The sequence below is a fragment of the Chironomus tepperi genome, unplaced genomic scaffold, assembly GCF_022539635.2.
Source record: "Chironomus tepperi strain 1889 unplaced genomic scaffold, CSIRO-AGI_Ctep_v1 contig_456, whole genome shotgun sequence".
NCBI lineage: Eukaryota > Metazoa > Arthropoda > Insecta > Diptera > Chironomidae > Chironomus > Chironomus tepperi.
Window position 1 is genome coordinate 614971 of NW_027226578.1, and position 12859 is coordinate 627829.

The 12859-nt window shown below is 31.3% G+C and overlaps 4 protein-coding genes across 4 annotated transcripts; all 4 read right to left on the bottom strand.

Moving 5' to 3' along the window:
* Positions 1-4272: 4272 nt before the first annotated feature.
* Positions 4273-5638, bottom strand: LOC139098983 (replication factor C subunit 3-like). The gene is made up of 3 exons (XM_070651374.1): positions 5213-5638; positions 4848-5155; positions 4273-4780 (listed from the first exon to the last, which is right to left on the bottom strand). The coding sequence occupies exons 1-3, from the start codon at positions 5493-5495 to the stop codon at positions 4292-4294; spliced, it is 1080 nt and encodes a 359-aa protein (XP_070507475.1). The 5' UTR covers positions 5496-5638; the 3' UTR covers positions 4273-4291.
* Positions 5639-5754: 116 nt separating this feature from the next.
* LOC139098967 (uncharacterized) lies at positions 5755-8327 on the bottom strand. The gene is made up of 10 exons (XM_070651357.1): positions 8220-8327; positions 8012-8163; positions 7756-7953; positions 7519-7698; positions 7227-7463; positions 6819-6957; positions 6612-6763; positions 6342-6551; positions 6107-6286; positions 5755-6052 (listed from the first exon to the last, which is right to left on the bottom strand). Exons 1-10 carry the CDS (start codon positions 8278-8280, stop codon positions 5813-5815), a joined length of 1749 nt encoding a protein of 582 aa, XP_070507458.1. The 5' UTR covers positions 8281-8327; the 3' UTR covers positions 5755-5812.
* Positions 8328-8671: 344 nt separating this feature from the next.
* Positions 8672-10034, bottom strand: LOC139098985 (putative phosphatidate phosphatase). Its single transcript, XM_070651376.1, has 5 exons — positions 9823-10034; positions 9608-9765; positions 9344-9553; positions 9105-9284; positions 8672-9048 (listed from the first exon to the last, which is right to left on the bottom strand). Exons 1-5 carry the CDS (start codon positions 9878-9880, stop codon positions 8833-8835), a joined length of 822 nt encoding a protein of 273 aa, XP_070507477.1. The 5' UTR covers positions 9881-10034; the 3' UTR covers positions 8672-8832.
* A 248-nt stretch (positions 10035-10282) lies between these two features.
* On the bottom strand, positions 10283-11996 carry LOC139098984 (putative phosphatidate phosphatase). The gene is made up of 5 exons (XM_070651375.1): positions 11877-11996; positions 11666-11817; positions 11289-11501; positions 10783-10971; positions 10283-10715 (listed from the first exon to the last, which is right to left on the bottom strand). Exons 1-5 carry the CDS (start codon positions 11923-11925, stop codon positions 10476-10478), a joined length of 843 nt encoding a protein of 280 aa, XP_070507476.1. The 5' UTR covers positions 11926-11996; the 3' UTR covers positions 10283-10475.
* Positions 11997-12859: the final 863 nt, after the last annotated feature.

Sequence of the window (12859 nt, forward strand, 5' to 3'; positions counted from 1 at the left end):
AGTCACTTCAACGAACCAAAAACAAGATCCAGTAAGGTCAAAGTACATCCACGAAGTACAAAACAAGATCTAGTAATGTCAAAGTACATCCACGAAGTAAAAAAAACAAGATCCAGTAAGGTCAAAGTACATCCATGAAGTACAAAACAAGATCCAGTAAGGCCAAAGTACATCCACGAAGTAAAAACAAGATCCAGTAAGGTCAAAGTACATCCACGAAGTAAAAAACAAGATCCAGTAAGGTCATAGTACATGCACGAAGTAAAAAAACAAGATCCAGTAAGGTCAAAGTACATCCACATACTAAAAAACAAGATCCAGTAAGGTTAAAACGCATCCACGAATTAAAAACAAGGTCCAGTAATGATAAAGTCACTTCGGAATCAATAAAACAAGATCCAGAAAGATAAAAATCATTTCCGACAAAGTATCAAAACAAATAACCAAATTGTTGGAAAAAAATACATTTTTTCAATTCATAAACATTTAGCGAACATTTAGTCGGCTAAAAAAATTCGCTAAATTTAGCGAAAAATTTAGCCGGCTAAAAATGCTCGCTAAATTTAGCGAAAAATTTAGCCGGCTAAAAATGTTCGCTAAATTTAGCCGAAAATTTAGCCGGCTAAAAATGTTCGCTAAATTTAGCCGAAGATTTAGCCGAGCTAAAATATTCGCTAAAATAAGCGAATTTTTTAGCCGGCTAAATTTTTCGCTAAAATAAGCGAACATTTAGCCGCCGATCGTAGTGACTTCGATCTCTGGTTTAAAGTTTGGGGGAAAATAGATGAAATCATAACGGTTAAAAATAATTCAAACTTCAGAACCATACAAATGTCAAAATTTGTGAACATTTGAATGGTTTTGAAATTCAAAATATTTCATACCATTAAAAATTGCAATTTTTGGCTCAATTTAAGTCACTAATCAAGTGGAACCAAATTACAATCCACATGAATAATCAAAAGCTACTACCGAGAAGAATTTTTTTGATTAATTTCTGTTGAAATTAATTTAAAAAGATGAGAAATGTTAGAAAGTGAAAATTGACACAAAAAGAAAAAAAATTCCCGCAATTGTTTGTGCTTCGCATGATTTTAAAATTACAGAAACAATAATAATAAGGTTTTAATGTAGGTCATGATCAAAAAATATTTAAAGTACGCGATAGCATACAATTTCTTCTTGTGTAATCATTACCACCTATATGGGTCATGAAAATTCAAAAATAAAACCTCCAGATTGTATTTTCACACGATTTTAGGCAATTTACGTCAAAATACACGTATATGTGATAATGTAGTCATTTTAATTTCATAATCGTGTGCATGAAACGGTTTCTTGCTCATCCCTTTTTCTGGTGAGTTGTCATATGAAGCGTGTCAAGTTTCACACATTACGATTTGAGAAATTGTTAATGCTATCGCTGTGGGTCGTTCATTAATGATGTTAGTTAAACTGTCATAAAATTTCAAAAAGCCGTTAAAAATTCAAATTTCAAAACACTTTTGTATTTTGAATTTTTGAAAACCGTTAAAAATTTGAATTTCAAAAAACCGCTAGAAATTTTAATTTCAAAAAACCGTAAAAAATTTGAATATCACAGAACCGTTAAAAATTTAAATTCCAAAAAATCGTTAAATTCCAAAATCTCCAAATCATTAATTTAATACACATCATTAATGAATAACACCAAATAGTAATTTACGTCATTATTCTCTAATTAATAGAAATCTTTCCTCACATTTCCATATACAAGTTAGGAGCTTCCGATATGCGAAATATCAATTAAATTAAAATTATGATTATTACTCTTAAATATGTTTAAAAATTTGATTTGCTTTCCATAATCATCATAACATCAAATTTCACTTTCAATCAAATCATCTACCTGCATTTCCCCCCAACAATAAATAAAAAGTGTAAGCAAGAAAAAAATGTGACTATAATTTAATTTCAAAAAAATGAAAAAAAGATGATAAATTTTTAAGAAAAAAATATCGAACAATAACCATTAATTAATAATTTATTATGCTGTAAGTGAAATATGTGCAGAATTAAGAGAATGAATGAAATTTTTTTGTATAAAAATATATGATGATGAAAATGAAAAAGTCAGTCAATTTGATGAAAAAAAATAGGTAGTTTTCAATGTAATATCAAAACATTATGAATTTTTAATTAGATACACTGCAAGCAAGCTGGTTCGGTTTATGCTATTTGGAAGTAAAGAAGGTATTGTGGAGTATTTTGTTGGAAAATTCGAATTAATTGCTGAAGAGTCGTCGTTTGGATTGAAATTTGATGGATTTTAATTGCTGTGGATGTTCTAAGCAGCTTGGAAAAGCACCGAGGTGCTCTAAGCACTCGTCGGATTAGTTTAATTCTTGGATTAAAATTTAAATCCGACTCGGTTTAACATAAATCCTACGATTAATTTTCCAAGGATTAACATAATCAATTCCATAAATTTCACAGCTATTTATGGTCACTATGATCAATAAAAAAGTAATCAATCTTTAACCGTGGGAAATTAATTAACAAAAATCGTGAAATCGATGAGAATCAAAATTAATTTGAATAAATTAGCAATTTTGTGGGATGTATTTCAAGGTCGTCGTCTCCAAGGTCATGTTTGTTTTGAAGTTGTCTTTAGACATAAACATTTTGTAATTTGATCTCAGCCAATTACAATTTTTGCGGTGATTAGACAAAACAATTGAAGCATTTATAGTCTCATAATTATGAGATTTTAGAAATACAGCTTTACATTCTTATTACAGCAACTAAGCTTTCGGGCTTAGACGAAAAAAAGGTTCCATTTACTAAAATCACTCAAAACTTTAAAAAACGACTTCTGTTAAATAATCTGAGTATCAAAACACAAAAAGGCAACATAAATACAGCCTCTAGTTCTATTTCAGTTCGTTAATTAACAAATTAAGCTATTAATTTTAATTTTTTTCGAATTTTTGTGAATATTTTTGTTGTTGTAAACTTCGAAAAATTTGTATGGAAAAATTCAAAATTTTCTTAACGTTTTTACAAAAAAACGTTAATTTAACTACTTTAAACAGGTTTTAGGCTAACTTTTGATACTTCACAACGTAGAGCACTAAAAAATGAACTAGTACGATTAATTTTTGTTCCTTAGAACTCATTATTCATAAAATTTGAAGCATTTTTGTCAAAAAATTCGGATTAAGTAACAAATTTTCAGTGTCAGAAATCGAGTTTGTTTTTGAAATTTTGGATTAATTATAATGTTTTATTAAACATATTATACATCAAAATGTTCGTTTTTTAGAACTTTACAAGATAGACTATTTAAATATTACCCTAAATATCCAGGAAACGAGAAAAAAGCCAATTACATCACATTTCTGACACTGAATTTTCGAACGACTAAACCCTTTCATAACAAGCATCCAAATTAATCCAAATTCTTACACAATTCATGTCTAATGTTTACAATTATTAAGATTTTATGACTTTAAGAGCTCTTGAAGTCATGAAGCAATTAGCAACCGCACTCTGAACATTTTCTGTGGTTCTTGCTTTAATTAAGCAACTTGAATTGAACAATAATTAGATGGTTGCGGTTCTTGAAGCTGTAATCTGGCAATTGCTAAGCAAATCTGTGTCTGAAAGAAATTAAGTTTAATCAGTTTCTATAACTCAATGCCCTTAAGTAGCTTCTGTCGACCTTGCTTGACATTCTGGATTCAACGTTTTAGTCGACAAACTGAAAACACTCTCGAGACCGTTTCCAGTCTAATTAACAGAGCATCTGCAATAAAAATCTTGCAAAATTCAATCCAAATGACACAAAATTAATTGCACTTACCTAGATTTTTATATGAAAGAAGTTTAGAGATATGAAAACTGAGAGATCAATTAAGAAGCCAAGATAGGAAGACAGATGATGTAGCTTATATGTTTTTGATAAATATATAGAATGAGACGATGAGAAATTTTAATTATATTGATGAGAATTTTTGATACGAGATACTTGTGCTGTGCTTTATGGGAATTGCTGTCTTATACACTGCTTCATACTTCTGAACATTGACATTACTTGATTTGACTGAATCTTGAAGAATTTTCAATCCCAAATGGAAGGTCGATAACAAGTGTGGCAGCCATAAGACGTCCATTCCCACAATATGCAGCTCAAGACTGAAAAAAGGAAGGAAAGTGTAAATTATACTCAAAGAAATTAAAAATCCAAATAAAAACACATGAATGTGCAAAACTGGAAAGAAAAAAAGATAATTAAATTAACAAAAACTTTTTATTCATCCATATCCATCATCATTTCAGTTGCTTGAATTAAATATTTCTTATAGATGCTCATGAAATGTGCAACAAATGCTTCCAGATGATAAATTTGTTTGCTTCCCATTTGCATTCGGAATTCATAAAGGCTAGCAAACTCATAAATTTGCGACTTTACTTCCACCTCGCATTTTTTTGACAGGACTTGAACGAGAACTTTGAAAATTATGTCTGGTGGAATGCCTTGGGACAACAGCTCATAAAGACGATCACGAACTTTTTCAAGACGTGCTGGCGATTGTTCCATTAAAATTTGATTTGCTGTTTCGTTAAGGAATTTCTGCCAGTCTATTTCTGGTACTTCTTGATTATTTGTGAATGGATATTTTTGGACTTTGCATGCTTCCAACATTAAGATTGCTCGACGTAAGTTTCTTTCAGATTTTAATGCAATATTTCGGGCGAGCTCAGCAGGCAATTTCAGGTTTTCTTTTTGACAGATTAGCTATAAAAATCCATAAAATTTATGAATAAATTATATAAATTCAATAGTTTCATAATTCAATGCTTACATTAAGAATTCCAATAATTTCCTCATGTGTGGGAGAAGCAACTCGAATTCCAAGGCAACGACTCTTTATAGCTGGAATGACACGCGATGTCGAATTAACACATAAAATCAATCGACATGTAGCAACATATTTCTCCATTGTTCTTCTCAGAGCATGTTGTGCATCTTTTGTTAGATCATCGACCTCTGTTAGTACGATAACTTTGAAGTCTCTTTGTCCATTTGTATCGATGATGTTTGTTTGAGCTATTTGTTTAATTATATCTGTTATGACTACTCGATCATAGATCCCCGCATCAGATGGATTCACTGAAAGATCATGTATTATTAAGAATGTCTTGATTCTAATGAAATTGTTCTACTTACACTCAATATGATAATTACTAGACACAGTCGTGATTTCAATTTTTCGATTTGATGGAGTAGTGAAATTCATTGTCTCATTTCTTAATCTCTCAGCACTTGTTCCATAAAGTTCTCGAAGTACACATTGGATTCTTGTCTTCTTACCGGCTCCAGAACATCCAAAAAACATTAAATGTGGAAAATCTTGCTGTTCACATAATCGTTTCAGATCAATCGCTTGTTGCTTATGAAAATCTAGCTTTGATAGTTCTCTTGGACGATACTTATCAACCCATAAAGCCATAATTAATGATTTTGTTTACTTCACTGGATCTTTTGTTGTTTTCCCGCCAATATTTTTTACAGATATTTTAATTTTCTATTTAATTGCAAGAAATTGATGAAACTCTCACTTAATTCTGAATTCACTTTATGATATCAACTGTTTTGTGTATATATAAATCATTAAATATTGTTAAAACTATGAGAAAACTTAATTTTATTTCACAACTGGATTTCAGCATAAAAGTATGCGAAATGTATACTTAAAAAATATTCAAATATTAAATAACCGTTAATTTTTGAAGCTTTATTTTTAAGTACGATTCGATTTAGAACGAATTATACATGAGATTTGGTTTCTAACACTTCTTTCTTAAACATGTTGGACATGTGAAAACAAACAAAGTAAGCAATGAAGCATCCAAGCACCATACCTGCAAACACATCAGAAAAATGATGTTTAAAGTCAGATAGTCGTGTTGAGGAAATGTAAATTGCCGTTGTGATCAATGAAAGCTGAAGGAAATTCTTGAGCATCTGGGTAGACTGTCTGCATTTCATTCGAGATTCTAAATAAAACTGAATATTTAAAGTTTTAGAATATGAAGCATGAAGCGTTGAATAAGAGCTTACCACTAAGAAAAATGCAGTCATGAATGAGAAACTTGTGTGACCAGAAACAAAAGATACTCGTATGTATCTTAAGTCACCAGGTGTTGCATTTGCATTAGAGCAAGTGTAGTCCTGAATGTATTTGTCAAAATTCTTTGTATTTGAACAATTTGTTCCGTCCGAAAGCATTGGTTTGCAAATCTACAAATAAAGGAAGATGAATTACCGAAAGCTATTAAATGTGCATAAGCATTACATCCATAAAATTCGGTCTCAATCTCCCCACGACTGCCTTTATACCTTCTTCTAAAAATCGAATTACAGCTTGGGCAAAAAGGTACATAGTGATGTAATGGTACAAATTTTGGATGTAAGGTTTTACTGTCCAATTCCATAACTTAACGGGTCTTGAATTGACATTGTATGTTGATTCCGATTTATTAAACAACGTTTCCACGACAATTATCTGTAATTAATCAAATCATCAACTGTGAAATCTTCAAAGTTATTTAATTTTCATACTCACCAATAGAATTCCTCCGAGAATCCCACACATATCCATTGCATTACTTGGCACTGTATCTTTCTTTTGAGGATACATAATGCTGTGATCATTACAGAAAAATCCTCGTTGTACTGGTTGTACATAATTCTGTAAAAACAATGCGAAACAGACGGCTAAAATTAAAAGATCATTTACTGTTGGATATAGATAATAAAGTTAATTACTTACGTGTCAAAATAGCAATCACATCAAATGAAATTTTAAACAAAATTCTTCGCGAACAAATCATTTTTTTTTTGTGCTTTCTAAATATTTGATGTTCACAGCTTGCTATGCTGTTTGCTACTGATAAAATGTTGACTTTTACCTGTGAGAGAAAATGTAAATGATGATTGGAGAGGAAACAAGTATTGTCAGATATCGCGAAAAGATTAAAATCTTGCAAAACTCACAATACAGACCCGATTTGCAAAGAATTTTTATTTTTTTTACGTAACGTAGAATATTAACGTACGTAAAAATGAAGGGGCTTGTCACCATTTCTAGGTTAAACCACCTACTCTTGGACGTTGTTTTAGAACTAAACAAGATGTTTATTTGAATAAAATTTAAGACTGTCTGAATTTATTCTTAAACTTGTGTATTCGATTCAATAACATCGTTTTTCTTAAACATATTTGAGGCATAAAAGGATACCAAATAAGCAATAGAAAATCCAGCAATAAATCCAACATAAACATCAGAATGGAAGTGCTTGTTATCAGGAATACGGGATGATGCGACATAGGCAGCTCCAGTAATAAGAATGAGTTGAAGAAGTCGCTTTAACATTATTGTTGATCTTCTGCATTTCATACGAGATTCAATGTAGAACTGTAAATGAAAATACGAATTAGTTTTAATCGGACACTAATCACTGAGTTCTTACCACACAGAAGAGTGCAGTCATAAATGAAAAGCTAGTATGACCCGATGGAAAGGACATATGTACATCTCTCAGTTGCTTTGCTGTTGCATTTGCGTTTGAGCATGTGTAGTCTTCAATGTATCGATTAAGGTTTTGAGGGTCACTGCAAGTGCTTCCATCCATGAGAACTGGCTTGCAAAGCTATAGAAATCATAAAAATAACTATCACATTTTGAGAGTTTTTGATGACTATCTTACATCCATAAAATGAGGTCTTAGTCTTCCTACTGTAAGCTTAATTGCTTCTAAAACACAACGGTCAATTGCCTCTGCAAACACAAATACGGTGATGTAATGGTAGAGATTTTGGACATATGGTGATATTGTCCAGCTAAGGAATTTCACAGGCTTTGAATTTGCATCTGTTTTGTGATATATTGTTTCCACAAAAATGATCTGAAAGGAAGGTTCCGAACAAAATATTAAGGAACGAGGCAAATCTTCTGAAACTTACTATCAAGATCACTCCAATAACACCGCAAACATCCATCAGAGTTCCAGGTACAGTATCCGTTTTGTAAGAATTCATAATTTGGTGATCATTGCAGAAAAATCCTCGTTTTGTTGGCTCAACAAAGTACTTCAAAATCACTGCTACACATGCAGCTATAATGATATTATGTCAATAGTATCAATTCAAGACACTCAAAAGTTAAACTTACGGACGAAAATTACAAACAAATCAACCAAAACTTTCATAATAACTCTATCTGAAAATGACATTTTAACTGCTCGATGTTTTGATTCTGACTACTCAGACAGAAATGCTCACAAAAAGCTAAACTAACATTGAAAAAGATTCTACATATTTGAATATGAATCAAGGTTATGATCCTCGAATTCGATCATTGTTGTTCCTTAAACATTTTGAATCAATCATAGTAATCGAAACAGGAGTTAATATTGAGAATACTAAGGTTTGCTAGTGTCCAAGCCTTAAAATTCTTGCTTTTTAAAGAATTTGAGCTGCTCAAAAAAGATTAATATGTGAATGCGGAGATTTCTCCTTTAGAAGGTCATTTTTATTTACAAATTTATAAATTAAGCTTTTGTTAGATCATTGAATACATAATCGACATCACCATGTGAGATACCTGTTAAGAATATAAACTAGTTCTTGATTATAACTGATTCAGTTGTTGCACATTTATTTCTAATTTCTTTAAGTTTGCACACGGAAGTAGTCTGATATATTTGACAAATTGTAATAGTTCCACCTACTGTCAAGATGAAGAACTATTGCTCAAGAACAGCCATAAATTCCAGAATCATTAATTACTCAGCCTTCCTTGAAAAATCGGACACATGATAGCAGATGACGTAGGCAAGTAAACATCCAGTGATCACACCTGTTGCGACGTCTGAATAAGAATGCTTAAAGTCTGTAATACGTGTTAATGAGATGTAGATGGCTGCAGTTATTAAGATTAATTGAACACATAGCTTCCAGACTTTTGAGCCTTTATGCTTCACACGATATTCCAGGTAGAACTGCGAAATTAATCAATAAATATTTATCTTGCAGACATAAAGCTATTTATTCTCACCACACAGAACAATGCAGTGACAAATGAGAAGTTAGCGTGACCAGATGGAAATGACATTCTTATCTCCCTTAACGAGCTAATTGTGGCTTCTTCATTCGAACATGTATAGTCCAAAATATATTTATTAAAATTCTGTGGATCAGCACATGTCGTTCCGTCTGAGAGAACAGGTTTGCAGTGCTATAGTAATAAAAGTGTTGAATGAATTAATACAGTGACTTATTGGCTGTCATCCTTACATCCATAAAATGTGGCCTTAACTTTCCGACAGTAAGCTTCATGCCATCCGAAATGCATCGATTTATTGTTTCTGAAAGCAGCAGTAAGGCATTAAATTTATATAAATTCTGAACATAAGGAGGTATCTTCCAGGTAAGTAATTTCAAGGTTTTTGAGTTATTGCCATAAGAAGCATCACATTTAAGCAAAATTATCTCGGTGATCACAATCTGTGAACAGAAAAGCCTTAATAAATTTTTTCGTCCATATTTTTGCCAACTCACCAAAAGCGCGGCAGCTAATGTGCCATAAATTTCCATTTCTGTTCCTGGAACCGATTCATTCTTCTTATAAGGATACATGATGCTGTGATCATTACAGTAAAATCCTGAATGAAAAGGCTGTATTGGCCATGTCTCAAAGACTGCTACGATAATTGCAGCTGTATTGGAAAAATTTGATTAATTTATGGATGTTAAGCATATCCAATTGCACTTACGAATAGCAATTATGATTGCATCAGTCAGAACCTTTAACATAATTTTGTCCACAAACATGATTTTGCCACTTGATCTCCACACCTGAATGTCCTGCTTCTTACTGATCCCAAAATCATTTTTGTGCTTAACACGAATCCATTAAAGCAACCTGAATCAAAACCAGTTTGATCGCATTAAGAGAAATATGATAAAAAAATTCATTTTAATGATCCTCAATAGCATCACCGTGGGACAGCTGCAGAAACTTTAGCATAAATTATCCAATAAAAATCCATAATAATGTTGTGATGGTCGAGATTCTTTTCAATTTAAACAGGAATGAGTAACTGACCTACAGTAACAATTTTTGGATCTTGCGAAATTTGCATACAAATTGCTTAAGATATTGATGACATTTTGGATATGGATATGAAACTAAAATTAGCATCAAGCACCAAAGTTCTTTAACCGTCAATAGCATCAATTTATAAAAATTTAAACTATTTATTGTCTGTTAATCTTCAAATGCATGCACAGATGCATCCACAAAAACAGCTTAAAACATTACTAACATCTTCGATTCGACTTTAAACTTTACATAGGTAATTAACAAACAAGGTATATAAAATTATCACTAAAATGCACGTTGAGCACGTAATCACAAAAAAGTAGCTTAAACATCAGGTCCACCGTCAAAATATCTATCCCTCTTAAAAAGCTTTGATATGTGGAAGCACACGACATAAGAAATTACACTTCCGAGTATAAGACCAGCTAATACGTCTGTGTAATGATGCTTATAGTCTGATATTCTTGATAATCCAGTATAAATAGCGCCGCATATGATACAAAATTGGATGAAGTGCTTCAATAATTTAGATCCACTGTATTTCATACGTGATTCCAAATAAAACTTAAAATTGGGGGATATAAGCATGATTAAATGGAATACAATCAAATAAATATTTTTTGGACATTACCACACAATAAACTGCCACAACAAATGCGAAGCTTGTGTGACCTGATGGAAATGATAGTCTGCCATTTTTTAATGAAGTTAGGGAAGCACCACTGGAACAACTAAAATTCTGAATGTATCTATTATGGTTCTCTGGGTCGTCACATGTTGTTATGGCACCTGGAAAACTTCCAATTCTTGGTCGGCATAACTGTTGATAGAAAAATTCTTTTGAGTATCCTTTCAATCAGACTTAATATTGCAATTTTCACTTGAAATCATGATTAATTGTGATCCAATAATCTTCAGATAAGGAACAACTTAATAGTCTATAATTGGAACATAAATTTGATAGCAAATAATAATAGACCTTATCTTTATTATACGCAATCAAGCTACGTCACGACTCAACACATAATATGACTCATTTAATAAATTCCTGCATGGATATTCCCAAGAAGTGAAGAAACTTGATTTCATGTGAAATGCAGCATTAGTCATTAAAATTCTTTCTAAAGTATATCTTACGTCTATATAATGCGGTCTCAATCTTCCAACTGCAAACTTGGTTCCATCAGTTATAAATTGATTAATTGACATCGAAAACAACAACAATCCAATGAAATGATAAAGATTTTGAATGTAAGGTGATATCTTCCATTTATAGACCATAATGCCGCGTGAATCATTTGTGTAGAATGAATCGTTTGAAGCTTTCAGTACTGTCTCTACGATAATTATCTAAATAATTGAAAAGAAGAGATTTTTTTATTCGTGAGTCATGTAATACTTGATTGTGGACGGTCAGGTTTATGTTTGATAAGCTGTTATCTATATTGGAGGTCCACGATTTAAATAATTGTGCTGTTTTTGGGTACATTTTACTTAAAATCTTATTTCCTTACCAATGAAACACCAAAGATTCCTCCAACTAAAGCTATCGTCAGTGTGCTTATCGTATCATCTCTAAAAGGATACCTAATACTCTCATCATCACAGAATAATCCTCTCTGGAACGGATCGACGTACAAATTCATCATTAAAGCCGTAAGTGCCGCTAAATTAATTATTTCCTCATTAGATTTAATACTTCTTAATTAAGATCAAGTTACTTACGAGCTGCCAGCAGCAGGAAATCTATTCCTATCTTTAAAATCCTGTTCATTTTAATTAAAACAAATTAAATAATAAATATTTCGATCTTCACTGTTCGGTGTTTCGTTTTCAACTGACATGTAATTCGCGTTTATCATGTATAAAAAAAATACTATAGTATGCTGATATAGTAGACGCTACATTGCTGATTAGATAATGACGACACATGAAACAGATGTGTACTTAATTCGGAAATTTAAAACATAAAAATACCTTTGGAATGTTGAATTTTTCTGTTATCTAAATGAATCATGAATTAATTATTTACCTTTTGTAACGTGCTGCTCATTCTTGAAAATGAGCTTTTGGGGTCTATAACAAATGATGTCTGCATTTTGTTAACTGATTAAATGAAGACTTAATTTAAATTAATTTATTTTTCTGTAAAATTTGATTGCTAGATCTTTGTCACTAATGCAATGTCCGAGAGAAAATAACTCAGTTTAATATAATTTGAATATATAAAATACGTTATTATTGAACTCAAATTAAAACCATATAACAGCAAAGTTTCTCAATTTGAAAACACTACAACAGCTGAATAGAAAATTGTAAGGTTTTCAAACATTTTTACATTTTTGACAAGCTTTTATTCAAAAAACTCTGCAATTTTCATTATTTCTGGCGGTTTGAAAAATTCTGAAAAAAATTGATTTCCTGTCTGAAAGCTTCAAAAAGTCATAAAAAGTCCAAAATTCCTTTTAAAATAATTTTTATTGAAACATTTTTTCTTTGATTCACTTTTCTTTTTTTTAACATGCAATAATGAATTCTTCATGTCCTTTTATTTATCTTGAATCTAATTATTTTTTTTTTTTTTTTCATTAATTTTACGCATTTTTTAATTTAATAAATATAAAATATAATTTATATTATCAATATTTATTCCTGAGATACAAATTGCCACAATTTTGCAGCAACATGCAGGCTCAGAAATTATTTCA

Bases quoted from the DNA above. Each gene is read 5' to 3' on its own strand.
- LOC139098985 (XM_070651376.1), bottom strand. From the start codon at position 9,880: ATGTTTGTGGACAAAATTATGTTAAAGGTTCTGACTGATGCAATCATA. The intron at 9,766-9,822 runs GTAAGTGCAATT...TTTCCAATACAG, and splicing joins TGCAATCATAATTGCTATTC to CTGCAATTATCGTAGCAGTC. The intron at 9,285-9,343 runs GTAAGGATGACA...TTATTACTATAG, and splicing joins TAAGGCCACATTTTATGGAT to CACTGCAAACCTGTTCTCTC.
- LOC139098967 (XM_070651357.1), bottom strand. From the start codon at position 8,280: ATGTCATTTTCAGATAGAGTTATTATGAAAGTTTTGGTTGATTTGTTT. The intron at 7,699-7,755 runs GTAAGATAGTCA...TGATTTCTATAG, and splicing joins TAAGACCTCATTTTATGGAT to CTTTGCAAGCCAGTTCTCAT. The intron at 6,958-7,226 runs GTTTAAGAATAA...TTTCTCTCACAG, and splicing joins TTATTGAATCGAATACACAA to GTAAAAGTCAACATTTTATC.
- LOC139098983 (XM_070651374.1), bottom strand. From the start codon at position 5,495: ATGGCTTTATGGGTTGATAAGTATCGTCCAAGAGAACTATCAAAGCTA. The intron at 5,156-5,212 runs GTAAGTAGAACA...ATGATCTTTCAG, and splicing joins TAGTAATTATCATATTGAGT to TGAATCCATCTGATGCGGGG. The intron at 4,781-4,847 runs GTAAGCATTGAA...GGATTTTTATAG, and splicing joins AAATTATTGGAATTCTTAAT to CTAATCTGTCAAAAAGAAAA.
- LOC139098984 (XM_070651375.1), bottom strand. From the start codon at position 11,925: ATGAACAGGATTTTAAAGATAGGAATAGATTTCCTGCTGCTGGCAGCT. The intron at 11,818-11,876 runs GTAAGTAACTTG...TAATTAATTTAG, and splicing joins TTTCCTGCTGCTGGCAGCTC to CGGCACTTACGGCTTTAATG. The intron at 11,502-11,665 runs GTAAGGAAATAA...TCAATTATTTAG, and splicing joins GAATCTTTGGTGTTTCATTG to ATAATTATCGTAGAGACAGT.